Source organism: Bos grunniens, chromosome 16 (assembly GCF_055505025.1).
Source record: "Bos grunniens cultivar Pamir isolate PY7600 chromosome 16, Bosgru_T2T1.0, whole genome shotgun sequence".
Classification (NCBI taxonomy): Eukaryota; Metazoa; Chordata; class Mammalia; order Artiodactyla; family Bovidae; genus Bos; species Bos grunniens.
This window is the reverse complement of record NC_141180.1, coordinates 39,390,628-39,409,275: the sequence shown is the minus strand read 5'-3', so window position 1 is coordinate 39,409,275 and position 18,648 is coordinate 39,390,628. Positions and strand designations below refer to the sequence as shown.

General features: G+C 53.2%; 1 protein-coding gene across 41 annotated transcripts; it reads right to left on the bottom strand.

Moving 5' to 3' along the window:
* Positions 1-916: 916 nt before the first annotated feature.
* On the bottom strand, positions 917-17,961 carry MIIP (migration and invasion inhibitory protein). 41 transcript variants are annotated; one of them, XM_086344563.1, is made up of 12 exons: positions 17,897-17,961; positions 15,670-15,853; positions 15,121-15,456; positions 14,781-14,945; positions 14,601-14,682; positions 11,266-11,374; positions 11,126-11,178; positions 10,290-10,419; positions 10,042-10,138; positions 8,804-8,938; positions 8,400-8,506; positions 917-2,203 (listed from the first exon to the last, which is right to left on the bottom strand). In XM_086344563.1, the coding sequence occupies exons 2-11, from the start codon at positions 15,781-15,783 to the stop codon at positions 8,417-8,419; spliced, it is 1,311 nt and encodes a 436-aa protein (XP_086200689.1). In that variant the 5' UTR covers positions 15,784-15,853; positions 17,897-17,961; the 3' UTR covers positions 917-2,203; positions 8,400-8,416. The 41 variants fall into 41 exon arrangements, 38 of the variants coding, with proteins under 38 accessions (XP_086200689.1, XP_086200710.1, XP_086200703.1 ...); XM_086344584.1 differs by lacking the exon at positions 14,781-14,945 and having other exon boundaries at positions 15,121-15,221; positions 15,342-15,456; XM_086344566.1 differs by lacking the exon at positions 917-2,203 and having other exon boundaries at positions 7,834-8,506; positions 15,121-15,221; positions 15,342-15,456; positions 16,529-17,961.
* Positions 17,962-18,648: the final 687 nt, after the last annotated feature.

Sequence of the window (18,648 nt, the reverse complement as noted above, 5' to 3'; positions counted from 1 at the left end):
CCTGGACCAGGAATCGAATCCATGTCTCCTGCATCACCCAGCAGATTCTTTATCACTGAGCCACCAGGGAAACCCTACAACTTCCATTGTACAGACGAGGCTCAGAGAGGCTCACTGGCTTGCCCTGAACTCCAGGCCTCAGCTTCAGGTCCAGTGCTCTGTCCATGCAGCCGGCACTGATTCCACACAGACCCAGGAGAGTGCTCCTCCGCGCTGCAGGTAGACTTTAGTGACAGGAGCCAGGGAAGTTTATCTGAGTTCGTTGGGAGTGGGAAGGATGGGCAGCTGGGTCTCCCAGGAAGGATTCCCCCTGCTCTGCACCAGATCTGGGACCTGGAAAATTCTCAAAGCTCCCTGCTTCCCCTTCCCTCCCGCTGAGATGTCACGGCTCCTAGAACAGTCTTGTCACCTCGAGAGCTGGGTCCTTCCAGCGTCTTACCACACAGTGGGGCCTGGGGATCTCTTGAGTTTCAGGAGCTGTGTGAGGGGGCATTTCTAGGGAGGGAGGGAGAAGCCTCGTGGCCTCTGGCCACAGACAATGAGGACCTGAGGGAGAACACCTTGTGGTAAGGGCTCAGCCTGGTGCCACAACAGGGGGATGTCCCCAAAGACCACCTAAGCCACTGGCAGGCACCTATATTCATCACTGGGACCAACCTCATGCCACCCCCACCAGCCACAACATGGTCCCTTGGGGCCCAGGCTTCCCCTCCTGACTTCCTGCACAGTCACAGCCCACCACCGTCACACCCTGAGGCGTCAGCCATGGGCAGGGCGCTGGTCGCCACAGCCCCGTGGCTGACTTAAGCCCTCCGCCTCCCGGTGGGCAAAACCCTCAACCTGGAGAGCTGACCACCGGCACATTCGCTGCACGTGCTCTGAGCCCAGAAGGAAGAAGCAGAGGGAAGAGCCAGTCTTTCAATCAACCAACTTGCTATTTTATTCCTGGTTCCTTCTAACCTCCCAGGGGAAGGGGTGAGCCCGACAGAGTGAATTCAGAGAGGGCAGGCCCCTGTACCCGTTAGAATGATGTTGGTCTCATGACAGGGTGGGGTGGGGGACAGGAAGAGCTGATGACAATCATGAGTCTTATCAACCTCTTCTCGGGCCAGCCCATGGGCAGCCCTCCGCCTGTCTAATCTTCTGTCCCTCTCTCTCCCTGGGACTATCACCCTGTACACATGCCAAAATGAGCCAGAGGTGTGGTGAAGTGCCCAAAGTCACACGCTTGTTGTTCAGTCACTCAGTCACGTCTGACTCTTGGCGACACCATGGACTGCAGCATGCCAGGCTTCCCTGTCCATCCCCAAGTCCCAGAGCTTGCTCAAACTCATGTCCATTGAGTTGGTGATGCCATCCAATCATCTCATCCTCTGTCATCCCCTTCTCCTGCCTTCGATCTTTCCCAGCATCAGGGTCTTTTCCAATGAGTCAGCTCTTCGCATCAGGTGGCCAAAGTATTAGAGTTTCAGCTTCAACATCAGTCCTTCCAATGAACACCCAGGACTGATCTCCTTTAGGATGGACTGGTTGGATCTCCTTGCAGTCCAAGGGACTCTCAAGAGCCTTCTCCAACACCACAGTTCAAAAGCATCAATTCTTCGGCACTCAGCTTTCTTTATGGTCCAGCTCTCACATGTGCACATGACTACTGGAAAAACCATAGCAGTGACTAGATGGACCTTTGTTGGCAAAGTGACGTCTCTGCTTTGTAATATGCTGTCTAGGTTTTTCACACAGTTTGGAAGCAGGATTTTCTATCCTGCAGCTTTACTGAATTTGTTCATAGTTCAAACAGCCTTTTTGTAGAGGCTTAAGGGTTTTCTATATATATTCTATAAATCTGCAAATAGAGACGGTTTTACTTTTTCCGTTCCAACTCAGATGCCCCAAATGGGAGTTGGAGGGGCTGTCTGAAGCCGTCTCTTTGAAGCCACGCTCTGTGCCCCTCTCCAGGTCAGTCTTTCAATGCAGCTCCCCAGTTGGACTAGGTCTGACCCACAAGACTGGGGCAAGCCAAGTAGGAACTTTGGTTGCAATAAAATGTACATCCTCAGAACGTCAGGATGCTATGCTCAAAAGGCACCTGGAGAAATGATCCTGGAAAATCCTGTGCTTTGTGTTTCTTGGGCCATGAAAGGTCCACCTCCACGAGGCTGGAGAAGCAGAAGTGGTCTCTCATCCCATCAAGGAGAACCATCTCCTACAAGGCAACCAGGAGATGTTTCTGTTCTTTGGGAAGTTGGAAGGGTCCCTTGGGGAACCAGCTGGGGCTCGTTTGTCTCCACACACTCCCTAATCTTCTCACCAAGGGCCTGGGACCCACGGCTGCTGGTGGTTGAGGAATATGTCACAGCTGTTCCCAGTCACTCCCTACTTCCCATTCAGGAAGCCAGATACCCGACGGGGGTGAGGGGGCAGTTGCTAAGCAAGACCTATGACAGTCTGCCTGGGACATAGGACAACATGGTGTACAGAAAACCAGGAGCAGTTACAGAAGCTACCGAGCACCTCTGGTGCTACATTCTTAGGACACTTTCCACATCCCTGTGCTGCATGGTCTCCATTTTCCTAAGACCTGGGGACTCATTCACTCATTCATCAAATACCTATTTATTGCATGCCCATCATATGCCACATACCAAGCTAGGAGAGAGCTGAAAACAAGGCAGGCCTTGCTCCTGCCCTCGAGGAACTTTACAGTTGAGTGTAATGGGATAGGTATGGGGACACAGAGGTGGGACCTGACTCAGGTGCCTCGGCCAATCCTGTGGGCTCAGGGAAGGGCTCTGAGGAGCGGACCTGGAAGTTGAGGCCTGAGTAGGAGTTTGGAGGATAGAGAGAACTCTGAGCAGAGGGAACAGAACAGGGTGGATGAAGGCCCAGGAGAAGCCAACAGGTTTAAGAGCCAGAAAAAAAGCTTCAGCAGGGCTGGAGCCTCACATGGGAGGGATGTGAGCCAGAGAAGAGGGAAGCAGAGGTCAGGCCTGGCTCCAGCATTCTTCCCAGCACTTCTTCCATGTGCGGGCTCTTCGCAGTCCCAGCACAGGGAGGGGGGCTCCGTGGGAAGTGACCTGTTGTCTGGTTCACCACTGCATCCTCAGAGCCTGGCATAGCGCCTAGCACAGGAGCTCAATGTATGTGTGATGAGTGAATTAATGAGAGAACGAATGAACCAATGGCCAGTGAGAATCTGTGTCTCTGCTGTGACACAGCCAGATTCCCTTGTTCCTATTTCTAAATGATTGACATCAATTTTGGAAGATGCCAGTGATCTTCAGACTTCCCAACCTGGAGACCCAGCGAAGGGACTGGGACTCACCAGGGAGTGTGACTTTGAAATCTGATGTGGGGCCTAGAACCTTCACAACAGCATTATCGACTCAATGGTCTGAGCAAAGTCCAAGAGACGGTGAAGGACAGGGAAGCCTGGAGTGCTGCAGTCCATGGGGTCGCAAAGAGTTGGACACCACTGAGCCACTAAACAACAACAAAAAAGATGATCTTGCTTTTTTCTTTTGGGATTTATGCCAACAAACAATGACACTATTATTAAGCATGTAAGGTGTCCAACCACAAGAGTCCTTTGGTTTGGAGAAATGAAAGCACCCTTCCCATTGCCTTTAGGGACTTTCCATGTGGCTCAGTGGTAAAGAATCCGCCTGCCAATCCAGGACACCTGGGTTTGATCCCTGGGTGTCCTGGAAGATCCCTTGGAGAAGGAAATGGCAACCCACTGCAGTATTCCTGCCTGGGAAATCCCATGGACAGAAGATCCTGGCAGCTACAGTTCATGGGGTCACAAAGAATCAGACACAACTGAGTACACAACTCCTCTCCTCTCCCATCACCTTCATGATGCAAGTGGGAGCTCAGGTTAGAGGGAAAAGCCAAATCCTGAAATACAGTTTAGTCACTATTTTTGAGAAAACAGGAGGAAAAAAAAAAGTTCCAACTAAGAGAAAAATACCACCTCTGCTTAAATTCTAGCAGGGGAGAGGGAGACACTAAAGCAATGAACCTCATGGGTAGTAATTTAGTAACATATAAAGGGGACTTCCTTGGCAGTCCAGGAGTTCATGCTTCCATGGCAGGGGGCATGAGTTCGATCCCTAGTCGGGGAACTAAAATCCTGCATGCTGTACAGCACAGCATGGCCAAAAAAATTTTTTTAAAGGAAAACACACACGGGCTGGGATGGAGGAGTTCAGGGAAGTGCAGTGTGTGATGGGGCGGATGCATCTGAGGGGTCCAGGGATTCAGGGAAGGCCCTCGTGAAAGAAGAGACTCTCCAGCTGAGATGCACACTTGGAAGGGGTGGAGGAAGCGGGGCAAGAAGAGATCTGGACATCCCCTAGGGAGGGAGGGACAGCCTGGGAGAATCAGGAATGGCTTGCCTGTTCGTGGGAGGGCAGAAGTGACCATGATGGGGTGCAGGTGAGTGAGGCAGAGCTGGAGACGTGATGCTCTGTGCAGGGCCTCTCTCCCTGTGATCTTCATCCTTGGGGTCCCTCAGGTTTGAAAAAGCCTGTTCCCCAGCCTGCTCATTCAGAGTGGATCTGGAGCGGATGCGTGGGCAAGACAGAAGCCAGAAACCTTCTAAATGTTCAAAGGAACGGTCCTTCCAGAGAAACCACTGGCCTTGGTGACTTAACGGCCCAGCACTACAGTCTGGACTTTTATGCGAGAGAAATATTTCTATCTCATTCAAGCTGTTGCTCTTCTGGGTTGGCTAAACTTAGAAGGTGATCTCAGCTGTCTATGTTGTCATTTTGTTTGACAGAAGGTTTCCAGATTCTCTTCTGCCTCCTGCCAAAGAATTTCTAACAAAATCGCTGACTCCCACAGGCTCTCTATTCTTTTTAAATGATTAGTTCGATTACTGAATTTCTTAACTTTTGCACCAGATGAGTACCTTACTTGCCTCACTCTAACGTCTAACTCTGGGTTTCACCAGGTGGCATAATGTCCAAGCTGGTGCTTAATTTTTTAAAATTATGATTTGCTTATTTACTTGGCTGTGTTGGGTCTTAGTCGTGGCACCCAGGATCTTTATTGCATCATGCAGAATCTTTTCATTGCACCCTTCTGGCTCAGGAGGTGCAGCTGTCGGGCTTGGTTAGCCCTCGGCATGTGGGATCTTAGTTCCCTGACCAAAGCAGATTCTCCACCACCACGGAAATCCCACAGGCTTTCTTGAATTAAAATCACATGTGTGAAAACAAGAACCAAAAAAAAACCAGTCCAACTCAAAACTGGGCAAAGGACTTGAATAGACATTTCTCCAAATAAGATAGGCAAATGGCCTCTAAGCCCACCATCACTAACATCATCAGGGAAATGCAATCAAAACTACAATGAACAAGATACATCACACCCATTGGGATGGCTATTATAAGAAAAAAAAAGGCAGAAAATAACTGTTAGTGAGGATGTGGAGAAATTGGAACCCTTATGCACCGCCAGTGGAAACATAAAATGGTGTAGCGGCTCCTCTGAAAACAGTATCACAGGTCCTCAAAAGATTAAACACAGAATGACCCTACGATCCAGCAATTCCTCTCCTAGGTTTATACCCCAAAGAATTGAAAGCAGGGATTCAAAGAGACATTTGTACACTCATGTTCACAACAGCATTATATACAATAACAAACGGTGGAAGGGACTCAAAGGTACATCAGCAGATGGATGGATAAACAAGATGTGGTCCATCCATACAACTAAATACTTTGCAGTCTTAAAAAAGGTAGGAAATTCTGACACTTTACAACATAAACCTCGAGGACATCACGCTAAAAGAAAGACGCCAAAAAAAGGAACAAAAAGACAAATACTGCACAATTGCACTCAGATGAGGTAACCTAGTCAAATTCATAGAGATGCAAAAGAATGATGGTTGCCAGAAGCTGGGAGGTAGGATGGAGAAAGAGTGTTTAATTGGAGCTCTGCTCAGATGGTAGAGAAATCTTCCTGCAGTGCAGGAGACCTGGGTTCGATCCCTGGGTCAGGAAAATCCCCTGGAGAAGGGAATGTCACCCCACTCCAGTATTCTTGCCTGGAGAATTCCATGTACAGAGGAGCCTGGCAGGCTACAGTCCATGGGGTCGCAAAGAGTCAGACACAACTGAGCCACTAACACTTTCACTTTCCAGTTTCGCAAGAAAAAAATAATTCTGGGGATGGTTGGTGGTGAAAGTTGCAAAAAGTATAAATGGACTTTAGGGCCACTGAATTGCATGTATAAAAGTGGGAAACTTGTTTTTGGTTTTTTGGGCTGCAGTGGATTTTTGTTGCTGCACGCAGGCTTTCCCTAGATGTGGCGAGCGGGGGCTACTCTTCGCTGCGGCGCTCAGGCTCCTCCTCGCAGCGGCTCCTCCTGTTGCAGGGCGTGGGCTCTGTGGTGCACCAGGCTCTAGAGTACAGGCTCAGTAGTTGTGGTGCATGGATTTAGTTGCTCCAGGGCATGTGGAATCTTCCAGGAGCAGGGATCGAACAATGACCCCTGTATTTGCAGGCAGATTCTTATCCACTAGACCACCAGAGGGGCTTCCCAGGTGGCGCTAGTGGTAAAGAACCTGTCTGCCAATGCAAGAGACGTTAAGAGATGTGGGTTTGACCCCCAGGTCCAGAGGATCCCCTGGAGGAGGGCATAGCAACCCACTCCAGTATTCTTGCCTGGAGAATCCCATGGACAGAGGAGCCTGGCGGGCTACAGTCCATGGGGTTGCAAAGTCAGACACAACTGAAGCAACTTAGCACACACACACGGACCACCAGGGAAGTTCCTATTATGTTACATTTTATACAACTGAAAATAAATTTTTAAAAAATTAATTTTAAAAAATTACATGTAGAAGAGACTTCGTTTCTTCAGATACTGGAATCAAGTGGCAAACCATGACCTGCTGCTCAAAGTGCCCACAGACACGTATGCATGATCACAGACACATTTGGACTTGAGAGTCTCTGGAAAGGATATGTGCTGGCCAGGTAGCCCTGTGCCTACCGCTCCCAGTCACCTTACCTGCCTGTCTATGGAAGCACTGGAGGTTAGAACTCCAGACGGAGTGAGGGAAGACTCAGGCCAGAGTTTGTATTGCCTGTTATTGTTGCCAATGGCCTGGGAGGTCTGTGTGTCCATCTTGCAGGGATAGAGCTGGTGAAGCCATGACGTGGAGGACAGTAACACTCACCCAGTATACCACGCGCCCCTTCACGTCTCGACTCCACGTGACTAGTTTTGTCCAATGTACCACAAGCAGAAGTGACCTGTGTCATTTGTGGGCTGAAGCCACTGGTGGAGCCACCATTGGTCTGGGTCCCCGAAAGACAATGTCAAAATAGAGGTCCCACTGTGACCCATGATGAACAGGTAGTGTGAGCAAGTCAGCAAGAAATAAGTCTTTATGTCAGACCACCATAATCTGGGAGTTAATTTGTCGCTGCGGCATAACCTCACTTATCCTAATACATGTGCTGTGACTGGCGGGGAAAGGTTTTCTCAGCTTCACAAGCTCCAGGTGGGAGCCACAGGCCACAGCCCTAGTTCCACCCCTCTAAGCTAGAAACCTCAGAAAAAACACATGCCTTCCCTGGCCTTAGGTTCCCCAGGTATTCCATTTTTATCCTACAAATTAGAAAGTTCATATTATTCAACATATAGGGGGAAAGACAGGTGCCACTTACTAATTCAGGAGGGCAGAGGTGAGCGCTTGCCTCTGACTTGAACCCTCCTGGCCTTTGGTTTCCCAGGTGTCCCTGCTGGGGCTCTGAATCATCCATGGTTTCTAGGGTTGGGCTTGAGATGGAAATAAAGGAGCCAGGGGACCCAAGAACTTTAAGAGCATTCCTTTATCACTGAATCCCGGTGTCAGGGGTCAAGAGGGGAAGGGCTCATTTACTCCCCACTGTCACAGCTTCAGCCTCATCTACAGGGGCCGGCCTGAGACCCCAAGCCCCTTGCTGAGGGGGCCTTTTAATGCTGACCTTGACCCCAGCCTGCTTGGGGGACCCTCACCCCCAAAACAGCCACACTCAGTGCTGGATCCACCCCACCCGGCACATGCTGTCAGAGGTGTCCTTCCTCAGATGAGGAGGGCCAGGCTGAGGCCAGGGCACCTCCGAGGTTCTAAGGGCATCGGCAGGACAGACCCGGCACATGTGGGAATCTAGGGCTGCAGGGAGCACTGAGCTTTACTCACAAACGTGTCACAGAATCCCCTCACCCCAACCCCAGAGTCCCCTTCTGTGTCCCCAGGAAGGAGACAGGCCAGGGCCCCCAGCCTAGGAAGGAAGGTGGGGCCTGAGTCCACCTCCAGCCAAGACTGGGCAAGGCTCCCCTCTCGTGGGCACCCCTGCCTGAGGGGAGAAGCTGAAATGATGGCAGGAGCACCGTTCACCTCCAAGTGGCCAGTCCTCAGGGCTTCGGCTTGGGGGAGCGGGGCCGAGGCATGGAGGAGGGTTCTGACCAGATTGGGGTCGGGGGTGGGACCCGCGTTGGCACAGCCTAGGGAATGAAGAGAAAGGTGTCAGAGGGGGCCTCTTTGGGATGGGTTCCCCCCATATGCAGCCTCATCCCCTTCTGGATCTCAGAGTTGGGGTCAGCTTCCAGGGCACGGTGGGGTAGCCAGTGGGGAGCAGTGGAGACTGGAGAGGTGCTGGGGGTCAGGGCCAGGGAGACGGGAGCCCACAGAGAGAGGTTTCCAGGTTCTGCTCTCCCCCACCCCCAATCCCTCCCCCAGAGACTCTGCAGTCCCCAGGCTGCTCCAAGGTGTCTGCCCCTCCCAGGGCACCTTGGACTTACCAGGTGAGGACAGCTGGTGGCTGACAGCTTCTGATGGTGGGCCTCAGGGGAGACACTGGACCAGAGGTCCAGGGTTTTGGGGGCTGAGCTTTTCTCAGACTTCGGAGGGATAATGTCCCAGCCCAGCAGGCAGTGCTGTGGAGAGCAAGGGATTAAGGTGCCTGGCTGGGGGCGGCGCTCCTCACTGACCAGGCAAGCCCAGGGAAGGGCTGCACCTCTCCTCCGGGACTGGCAGCCTTCTCTAGGACAGGGCTGTGTCCCCCATGAGGGTGGAGGGACCCCCCCGCCCCCGCAAATAATCACAGTGTCCCTCATGACTGAGGCTCCCCCAGGGCAGAGGTCTGTGTCCACCACTGTCCCCCCGGGCCTCCCTTTCCTATCCTGCGGACCCAGACCACAGATGGGTGGAGGGAAGGCCGTGGATGCTGATGGAGCACATCCTGTGTGCCAGGCTCTGCTCCAGGCCCCTAACAAGTACTGACTCACTGACCTGGCCCCCGCCCACCCCATAAGCCTGAGGACAGTACACTGGACCCATTTTACAGATAAGCAAACTGACTTTCCTCAGTACTCCTTCTCCTCGCTTCCATTCCAGCATCCCTGGCCTCAACTGGGAGTGAGTGGGATCCCCACTGACCCCTGTCCTACCCAGGAGACACAAAGGGTGGCTCTATGGGGGAGGCATCATGGAAGTATAAGACCCCAAGTTCTACCTGGCTGACCATGGAAAAGGCACCTCCCCTCTGCCTCAGTCTCCTCATCTGTAAACTGGAATAACAGCAGGACCTGCACTCTCTGGAGAAGGAAATGGCAACCCACTCCAGTATTCTTGCCTGGAGAATCCCATGGACAGAGGAGCCCGGCGGGCTACAGTCCATGGGGTCACAAGTGTCGGACACGACTTAGTGACTATACCACCACCACTGCACTCTCTGTTGCTTGACTCCACAAGATAAACCCCCTGAGGACTGTGCACACAGCACACAAAAGCATGAGAAATCAGACCCTTCTGCATTATGCCAGCTCATGGGCAGACAGCGGGTGGGTGGGGAGCCTGGCCTCCATCAGGGAACAGGTGCAGCACAGGTGACGTGAGTGGCCCAGTCTCAACTCCAGAGACTGGGGTCCTTGAGCCCAGTGTCGCTGTGTGGCTCTGGGACAGTCCCTGGCCCTCTCTGGGCCTCAGGACACATCTGAGGACTGGGCCAGACAGGGGGCAGCCCTACCCCCATCCTCACCCGGGGCAGCGCCAGCGTGTCGGAGGCGTCGAAGCTCTTCCGCCGGTGGATGCGGTGCCGGTGTGGGGGATCCAGGACGGACGGTGGGATGCTCACCCTGGGGGGTGGCGACAGTGGGGGCACTCCTGCAGGTCTCTCCAGGCTTCAATAGCCTGACCTGCCCCCTCAAGACCACGGGTCCCAGGCTGCTCCCCTCTGCTGCTGCCCCTGCGACTCCCCTGGGTGTCCTGCCCACTCAGGCCACTCACCTGACCTGCGCTGGCTCTGCCAGGGTCCCCGCACCCCGCTGGTCCCGTGGCTTCCTGCACAGGCGGCAGGGGGTGCCAGGATCCGCAGGCACCAGAAACAAGCGCCGGTTGACACGGTAACAGTACACACCTGTGAGACCAAAGAGGAGCAGAAGTCCCTCCTCAGCTGGGGAACCTAGACCCCCCGGACCCCAACCAACAGGCCCACCAACCCCTGCACAGCCCCAGTGGCCACATTCACAGGCCCGCCCACATGTACATGCAGCGTGCACACATACACGTGCTCACACACGACACTGAGCACTGCTTTCTACTCAAGCATGACACACATGTGCACACGTGCTGGCATCTTCATACATTCAAATGTTATCTGTGCACACGCAGAGCGCTGCTTCATGGAGTCACATTTGTGGACATGTACGGTGTGTTTATACTTGTAATTACGCACACACACATATGTCCGCATGAATACGCCTCACACACACATACACATACATGGATACAAACACTACGTTGTACGTACAAACCCACAACATAGACTCAGATGCTCACGTGACTGAGCCGGACTCCCCACCTCAGATGACCCACATGCAGAGAGGAGAGGAAGGGGGTGGGGGGCATGTGGGAAGCAAGGCAGGGGAGAGGCTGGCAGTGAGTGCACAGGGCTGGCCCTACTCCCCATGAGGCCAGGCCTCAGCTCACCCCCACCCCCTACCCAGGGCTCACCATCCCCTGTCGGGACACCAGGCTCCCTCCCTGAGTCCTCAACATTCAGCTGCCTCCCCAGGCCCCCAGGCCTTGGCTGGGCTCTGGGGTAACCAAGTGTTTACACTCACATTCGTGGTCCCCCTCCACAGCATCACTCTCCTGCAGGCCTAGGAACTGGGGTCTGTGAGGGCGAGAGGGTGAGCAGGCCAGAGCATGAGGGCGAGTAGGCCTGAGCCTCCCTGCCCACCCTGTGCCTGCCCCTGCTCACTCAGGGCCACTGCAAATACACTCCTCCTTGTTGGCTTCCCGGAACTTCTGCAGCTTCGAGAAGAAGGCCTCAGGCTTGCTGGTGACGGGAAAGGTGTTGTCCAGGGACCCTGGGGGGACAACGCACAAAGGAGCTGCTGTGTGGCCAAGACTCAGGGGGTGCTCGGCACTGGCGATCCAGGCCACTGAGTCGCGTACAGACCTGGAGGGGTCCCTCAACTCACGTGACACATGCATACCCAATCATCTATGCAAAAAGTATTTATAGAGCGCCTGCTACAAGCCAGACACTGTTTCACGTGCTAGGGAAAGAACAGCAACCTAGACAAAGCCCCCACCCTTTTGAGGCTTACATTCTAATGTGGCCACAAGCCAGTCGCTAAAGAAACCTGAGATACAAAGTGGAAAGGTGACACCTATCAGGAAGTGAGAGAAAGAGAGTCAGGAAACTGAGCTTGGAGGGCAGAGGGGCCAGAGGGAGCTTCGCTGAGGATGTGACACCTGAGTAGAGACCTGATGAGGGAGGGAGGGAGCCATGGGGACATCCCAGGCAGACAGAAGAGCAAATGCAAAGGCCGTGGGGCAGGTGTGTGCTGGTACACTGGAGTTACACTCAGGAGGTGGAATGGGCAGAGCGGTGAGAGTAGAGAAGATGTGACTGGGAAACCGCTGATGGGTTTGGGGACAAGGAGTGATATGATCACATCAGCCATGTGCTTTTAGAGTACTCCTCTTCTGGCTGCAGCAAGGTGAGAAGAAGCAGGCATACCAGTTAGGGGACTACTGCAGGCATCCTGGGGGAGACAAGATGGTGAATTCTAGAAATATGTTGAAGGCAGGGCTACCAGGATGTATGTATGAAAAGGAGAGGAAAAATCAAGGCTGATCTCCAGATTATGGCCATTAGCACCATGAACAGAGCTGCCGCCAATAGAGATAGGAAAGACTGCAGGAGGGTGGACCAAGAGCCGTGGAAGTCAGGACCTTGATTTTGGACCCGAGATTAGTCTAGGACACCTAGTGAGCCAGGCAGAGAAGAAAGTCAGATACACAAGTCTGGAATTCGGAGGAGCAGCATGGGTTAAGTGGGTGAGAAGAGGGCAAGGAGAATCTTAACACTGACGGGGTCTAGGGGGTTTGGAGGTTGGAACAAGGAAGTAGATCCGGCAGAGGAAACTGGATGGAGCTACCAGGGAAGTGGGGAAGAGCCAGGGGGGTGCCCAGGTTTGGAAGCCAAGGGAAGAAAGAGCTTCGGGAAGGGAAGAGGGAGTGGCCGCTGTGTCCATGCTACTCAGGGGCCAAAAAGTGTGTGGACTGAGAACTCAGCTGGGAGCTGGTAACACAGTGGTCACAGCTAACCTGGGGTGGTGTCAGGGACTAAAGCCTGATTTTAAGAAAAAGTCAGGGAGAGAAACTGGAGATGGTGAATCAAGATGGCTTTAGAGTTTCATGATAAAGAAAAGCAGAGAACATGGGTATTAACTAGAAACAGGAGGGGAAGTCACAGACTTAATCAGTTCTCATTAATACTCCCAGATTTACCCCAGCCAGATGTGAGACTTTGCTACGCTTTTCAGTCCCTTGGCCCTCAGCCTTCTCATCTGTCAATGGGGACAGTAATAGTATCCACCTGATCAGATGATTGTGAAGAGTCAAGAAATTAATGGTAGGAAAGCTCTTGGGACAGGGCCCAGCACAGGACAAGCACTCCGTGAAATCAGTTCTCATTAATACTTCCCAGTGTTCATATGCTGACGGAGCAGAATGATGGTGGAGGGAGGACAGGAGAGAATTACAGGAAGCAAGAGCTTTGGGAATCAAGAAGGAATGGGGCCAAGCACACAAATGCACAGACAGGCTGGAGACAGGAGCTCAGAAAGGAGAGAGGTGCACACGGACACAGGGCAGGAACAGGGCAGGCGCCTCTGCTTTCTCAGAGACAGGAAGCAAGGCAGTGAGTTGGCAGACAGGGACTATGTCCCCTCTGCAGGGGCCCAGCAGCCCCACAGAGCCCCTGCCTTGTGGCAGGAACTCAACCTCTCTGAGCATCAGTTTCCTCCTTCATGAAAGTGAGGATCCAACAGCCCGAGCTCTGAAGGCTGTCCACTCACTCCTTCAACCAGTGTTGGTGTGCTGGCCCTGTTCTAGGCTCAAGGAACACAGCAACAAAAAGACAGCCAGGCCCCTGCTCCAACAGAGCTCATGAGCCAGACCAGAAACAAGCAAACAAGATGATTTCTGAGAATGAATGAAGGAAGAACACAAAAGTAGCTGATGCTTACAGGCAAGGATGCAGGGGCGGCGGTCCTCCGACCTTGTGCTCGTGCAAGGCGCCTACCATTTGAGCTGAGTGCTCAGTGATGAAAAGGAACCAGCAGGTGTGAATCTGGGGAAGTGCATTCAAAGCAAAGGGAAGAGGGACTTGCATAGCAGTCCGGTGATTAAGGCTCCATGCTTCCAATGCAGGGGGCATGGGTTCAATCTCTGGTCGGGGAACTAAGATCCCATGTGCTGCACAACACCACCAAAGCAAAGCCAACAGCAAGTGCAAAGGCAGGTGGCCATGAGCACACAGCTGGTTCAAGGACCAGCAAGGAGGCCCATGAGGCTGGAACAAAGAGTCAGACGATAGATGGTTAGAGGTTATGTCACCAGGCCAGTAGAGGCCAGATCATACCTCAGAAGTCTAGATAACAATTTTGGATTTACTCTAAGTGCTAGCTTCCTAAGTGGTGCTAGTGGTAAAGAATCCGTCTGCCCAATGCAGGAGATGTAAGACACCTGGATTTGATCACTGGGTTGGGAAGATCCCCTGGAGGACGGCATGGCAACCCATTCCAGTATTCTTGCCTGGCGAATCCCATGCACAGAGGAGCCTGGCGGGCTACATGGGGTCGCGAAGAGCGAGGCACAACTGAAGTGACTTAGCGCACACACTAAGTGCTAAGTATTCTGAATGACATGATCTGATTCCCAGGTTTCAAAATTCATTCTGGCTGTTGAGTCAAAAATGGATGATAATGGGGTTGGAAAGAGGCCAGAGGGTGTTCAGCCAGGAAGCAACTGAGGTTGCTGGGGGAGTGGGGGGAAACGTAAAGAGATGATACCCATACCGTTTCCCAGGGCCTGGCACACAATAAATGCCAAAAAAAATAAGGCAGCTCTCATTCATGCAACAAACACTCGGTGAACACCGTCTCTGTGCTTTTCACTGTGCCAAGGGCTGAGGCAGGAGACGTGGTACTGAAGATGCTCCCACCTGGTGGGGGCTCAGGCAGGTGCATGAGCAAGCTAGGGCCCCCACCCCCAATCTCCAGGCCCTGGGGAGGGCCACACCTGCAATCCAGTCGTAGCCCAGGTAGGGTCTCAGGCGCCAGCTCTTCTCAGGCACTGGAGACTCCTTGTTGGTCACTCTCGGCTGAGGAGGGAGGCAAAGAGGGGCAAGGTTGTGCCAGCAGGCCCAGCCCAAAGGAGGCCCCACCTTGAGGGGAGGAAAGGGGCTATGTCTTAACTTACACTCTGACGTAGGCCCCAGGGTTCAGCTGAGGGCTTGGGGGCTGGAGGATAAGAGTTTGACCCCCCATTCCCCCCACCATGTGGGACTATGAACAAGTCTGTCCTCTGAACCTCGGTCTTTCCATCTGCACAATGGGGCTGGTCACCTTCTTCCCAAAGTGCTCTCTGAAAAAGTAATGGCCACAACTTATCAAGCACTCAGGCTGAGCAGGACATGACTCACAGCACCTCCCAGGAGCCTCTCACCCTGGAAGGGAGGCTGCCTGTGAGTGCATCTGTCAAAGGGGAAACTGAGGTTCAAGGAAGCCCCATCAATGGCTGCCCCACTCTCCCACATTACCTTGGACAACTTGCCCTGTCGAGCCAAGATGGATCTCAGGGCCTGGGCCTCCTGGGTTCCTGGACTGTCCAGCTCTGCTGAAAGCTCTGGGTCACTTGAGTCTGAGATGGCCAGTAAGGGAGCTGAGTGGGGCCTCGGTGGGCCCAGGGACTCCCGGTATAGGCATGTGGCAGGTAGGAGAGAGTTCATCCCAGAGCTGGCGTCGCCAGGCCAGTACCTACCACAGGGGTCACCAGGGTGGGCATCTTGTGGGCAGGAGGCTCTCGAGGCAACTGAGGACATCTCTTGGGATGATGGCATCTCTGAGTTGTAGCTGCTGCTCGAGTCCAGGCTCGACTGGAACAGAGAGGCTTGGTCACCAAGAGGCTGAACACAGAGGCTCAGCTTCTGCAGTGTCCCAGGCCGTACCTTCCCATGCTGGAACTCACTCAAGTTTTCTCATCATCAGTAAAATGGGTGCACTGCATAAGAGGACCTGGAAGGCCTGGATTCTGGCCTAAGGGTTAGGCAGCCCCTCTCTCACCCCTGGGACTTGGTCAAGGTGCTTACTTCTGAGGCTGCCTTGGCCACGGACCGCCGCACGGCATCCTGCCTGACCCACAGTTGCCGCAGGAGCTCCAGGTTGAGCTGCCGCAGCTGCACTAGGTCCCTGGTCTCCACCATCCTGGGCTTTCCACGACAGATGTCACCGACTCCCGGACCACAGACTGCCCTCAGGGCTGGGTTCTCCTACCTGAAGCCAAGACAGAGAGCATGACAGCACTGAGGAGGCTGCCCTTCGGAGCCAGAGTCAAATCCCCACTCTGATATTCCCTAACTGGGAAACCTCGGGCAAGTTAATTAACCTCTCTGTGCCTCAGTTTCCTCATCTGCCAAACAGATGATAACAGCATGAACCTCATAAATATGTTGTAAGGACTAAAGGAGGTAATGCATATTATATCTGATGGTCCAGTGGTTAAGACTCCACAATTCCAATGCAAGGGGCATGGACAGATTCGATCCCTGGTCAGAAAACTAAGATGCCACACTCAGACCTGCCAAAATATTTTTTAATTAAAAGAAAATCTTAGCCCAATACCTGGCACACACAATGAGCGCTCAATAAATGCTTATTATTGTTAAACTAGCCAGAGCATGTTTCCTGACATGTCAGAAGAGATTAATCTCTCTCCTCTAACAACCTTAACTATGAAATTATGACTAGTTTAATTTGTAGACATCAACCCTGAATATCGGAGAAGGTGATGCACCCCACTCCAGTACTCTTGCCTGGAAAATCCCATGGACGGAGGAGCCTGGTAGGCTGCAGTCCATGGGGTCACTAAGAGTCGGACACGACTGAGCTACTTCACTTTCACTTTCATGCATTGGAGAAAGAAATGGCAACCCATTCCAGTGTTCTTGCCTGGAGAATCCCAGGGATGGGGGAGCCTGGTGGACTGCCATCTATGGGGTCGCACAGAGTCGGACACGACTGAAGCGACTTAGCAGCAGCAGCAGCAGCAACCCTGAATATTCATTGGAAGGACTGATGCTGAAGCTCCAATATTTTGGCCACCTGATGCGAAGAGCCAACTCACTGGAAAAGACCCTCATGCTTGGAAAGACTGAAGGCAGGAGAAGGATGAGATGGATGGATGGCATTACCAACTCAATGGACATGAGTTTGAGCAAACTCTGGGAGATGGTGAAGGACAGGAAAACCTGCCGTGCTGCTATCCATGGGGTCACAAAGAGTCGGACACGAATGAACGACTGAACACCACCACCTTAATTTGTAGTGGACAATTAGGGCAAGTCTACAAATGTAAAACATTATAACTTTCAAATTCACACAAATCAGATTTCTGAAGGGACTCGTCCTTCTCTCCTGCCCTCCCTTCTTCTTTCTTAACAAATGAAGAAGTTCAGAGAAATTAAAATACTAGCCCCAAGTCACACTGTTTGTAGTGGCATAGCCAGGATTTGAACCCAAATCTGGCTCCAGAGTCCATGGTTATGACAACCTTTCCCCAAAGTGTGGAGGGGGGCCTAGGAAGCCACCTCCTCATTCTCCAGCCTTTGGCCTCCCAGGGATCTGGGCTCAAGGATACACTGATGCCTCTGGAAGAGACTTCAGCCGATTAGGGGAAGAAGCTTCATCTTCTCTCTTGAGCTCCAAGCCGATTCCTCCAACTACAAATTCAGTCTCCCCCAGTACACACGATCCCTTTCTAACACTGGGTCCAGTCAGACACCCTGCTGTCAGAAATCCTGCCCTGACTCCAGCCCTTCCACCCACACTCCTCACCTGTGGACCACCCACATTGGGGCCCCCTCCTCAAGGCCCGGTTGCAAGTGCTAAAGCAGAGAGACCCGCCCCCCACATACACCCACCCAGGGAAGGGAGGACAATGGAGATGCGAGTACAGGGGTGGGTGGTGCAGACAAGTGGGGAAGACAGCCTGATTCCGGTCCCCGCCCTCATCTAACTGAACGACTTTGGGCCTCCATTTTCGCACGGCGTTAAAGAGAGAAAACCTCCGGCTCTGGAGGCTCTCTGGAAAGCTATAGCTGCGCCAAGGCGACAGGAAGGCAACGTTCTGAAGAGACACACATTGGGGCAGCGGCAGTGCAGCGGAACGCAGGGGCGGAAGGTCCCCTCCCAGGAATGGGAGATTCGGCCTCCCTCTTCTTTCCCATCACGGGACCAGGACGTTCCGTGGAAGTGCACGTGGAGCAATCCGTCGAACCACTGCTCTCCAACCCCGGGACCTGCCACTTCCGCACTCACCGCTGGGAAGTCGGGGAATCAAGCTGCCTGCGACAGCCAGCGCTGCCGAGAGTTCCGCCAGGCCCACCCAACGCGTCACCAACTGGGGGCGGAGCCTGATCCGGGCGCCCTGATTGGCCAGACGTGGAGCGGAGCCGAGACGCTTCTGGGAGCCGTTACTTCGCCTCAGAAGCTGCAGTTTCAACATTGGGGCGGGGCTCAATGCTGATTGGTCAATTCCGAGACCTGGTGCGGTTGTCGGAATGGGGCGGGTCCCCAGAAGACGGGCTCCGATTGGTCCGGACAGTGCAGTTCAGTTCAGCTCAGTCGCTCAGTCGTGTCCGACTCTTTGTGACCCCATAAATTGCAGCACGCCAGGCCTCCCTGTCCATCACCATCTCCCGGAGTTCACTCAAACTCACGTCTATCGAGTCGGTGATGCCATCCAGCCATCTCATCCTCTGTCGTCCCCTCTTCCTCCTGCCCCCAATCCCTCCCAGCATCAGAGTCTTTTCCAATGAGTCAGCTCTTCACATGAGGTGGCCAAAGTATCGGAGTTTCAGCCTCAGCATCAGTCCTTCCAACGAACACCCAGGACTGATCTCCTTTAGGATGGACTGGTTGGATCTCCTTGCAGTCCAAGGGACTCTCAAGAGCATTCTCCAACACCACAGTTCAAAAGCATCAATTCTTCGGTGCTCAGCCTTCTTCACAGTCCAACTCTCACATCCATACGTGACTACTGGAAAACCCATAGCTTTGACTAGACGGAC